The sequence below is a fragment of the Egretta garzetta genome, unplaced genomic scaffold (assembly GCF_000687185.1).
Source record: "Egretta garzetta isolate BGI_Z169 unplaced genomic scaffold, ASM68718v1 scaffold208, whole genome shotgun sequence".
Taxonomy (NCBI): Eukaryota; Metazoa; Chordata; class Aves; order Pelecaniformes; family Ardeidae; genus Egretta; species Egretta garzetta.
Genome location: NW_009260403.1, coordinates 654,551 through 654,999, shown reverse-complemented (window position 1 = coordinate 654,999; position 449 = coordinate 654,551). Strand labels below are relative to the sequence as shown.

At 63.9% G+C, this 449-nt stretch overlaps 1 protein-coding gene across 1 annotated transcript in view; it reads right to left on the bottom strand.

The window, feature by feature from the left end:
* The window catches only part of EPC2 (enhancer of polycomb homolog 2), a 54,593-nt gene extending 54,150 nt beyond the window's left edge, over positions 1-443 (bottom strand). The window contains exon 1 of the mRNA XM_009643424.2: positions 239-443. Coding sequence (XP_009641719.1) covers positions 239-391 — 153 coding nt within the window. The 5' untranslated portion in view covers positions 392-443. The remainder of the gene's footprint in view (positions 1-238) is intronic.
* Positions 444-449: the final 6 nt, after the last annotated feature.

Sequence of the window (449 nt, the reverse complement as noted above, 5' to 3'; positions counted from 1 at the left end):
ACCACCACTAATCAAAACACTCGCGAGTCGGGACGCAAAGAAGATGGCGGAGCAGGGCCCGCTTACGGCGTCGGACAGCAGTTTACGCTGCGCTCTTTGCGCAGGGCCCCATAAGAACCGTGCAGCGCTGCGGTGGGGAGCGTGCGTAGTGCGCTTGGTGAATGCCAATGGCCTATTTCCCGTGAGGGGAGGGGGGTGTCTGATAAACAATGGTGCCCCCCCTGCGCGGCTCCCTTACCGATTCCTCCTCTTTCTCCATCCCCGTGGGCATCTGCGGCACAGCCCGGTTGATGGAGACGCAGTCGTTGAGGTCGGGCATGTCCTTGCCGCGGTAGATGGGCAGCGGTTTGGCGGCGTCTAGCGCCCGGGCTCGGAAGGAGAGTTTGCTCATTGTCTCCCCCTCACAATAACACCCCGGGGCCGGGCGGGCGGGGGGGGCCTTCAGTGCG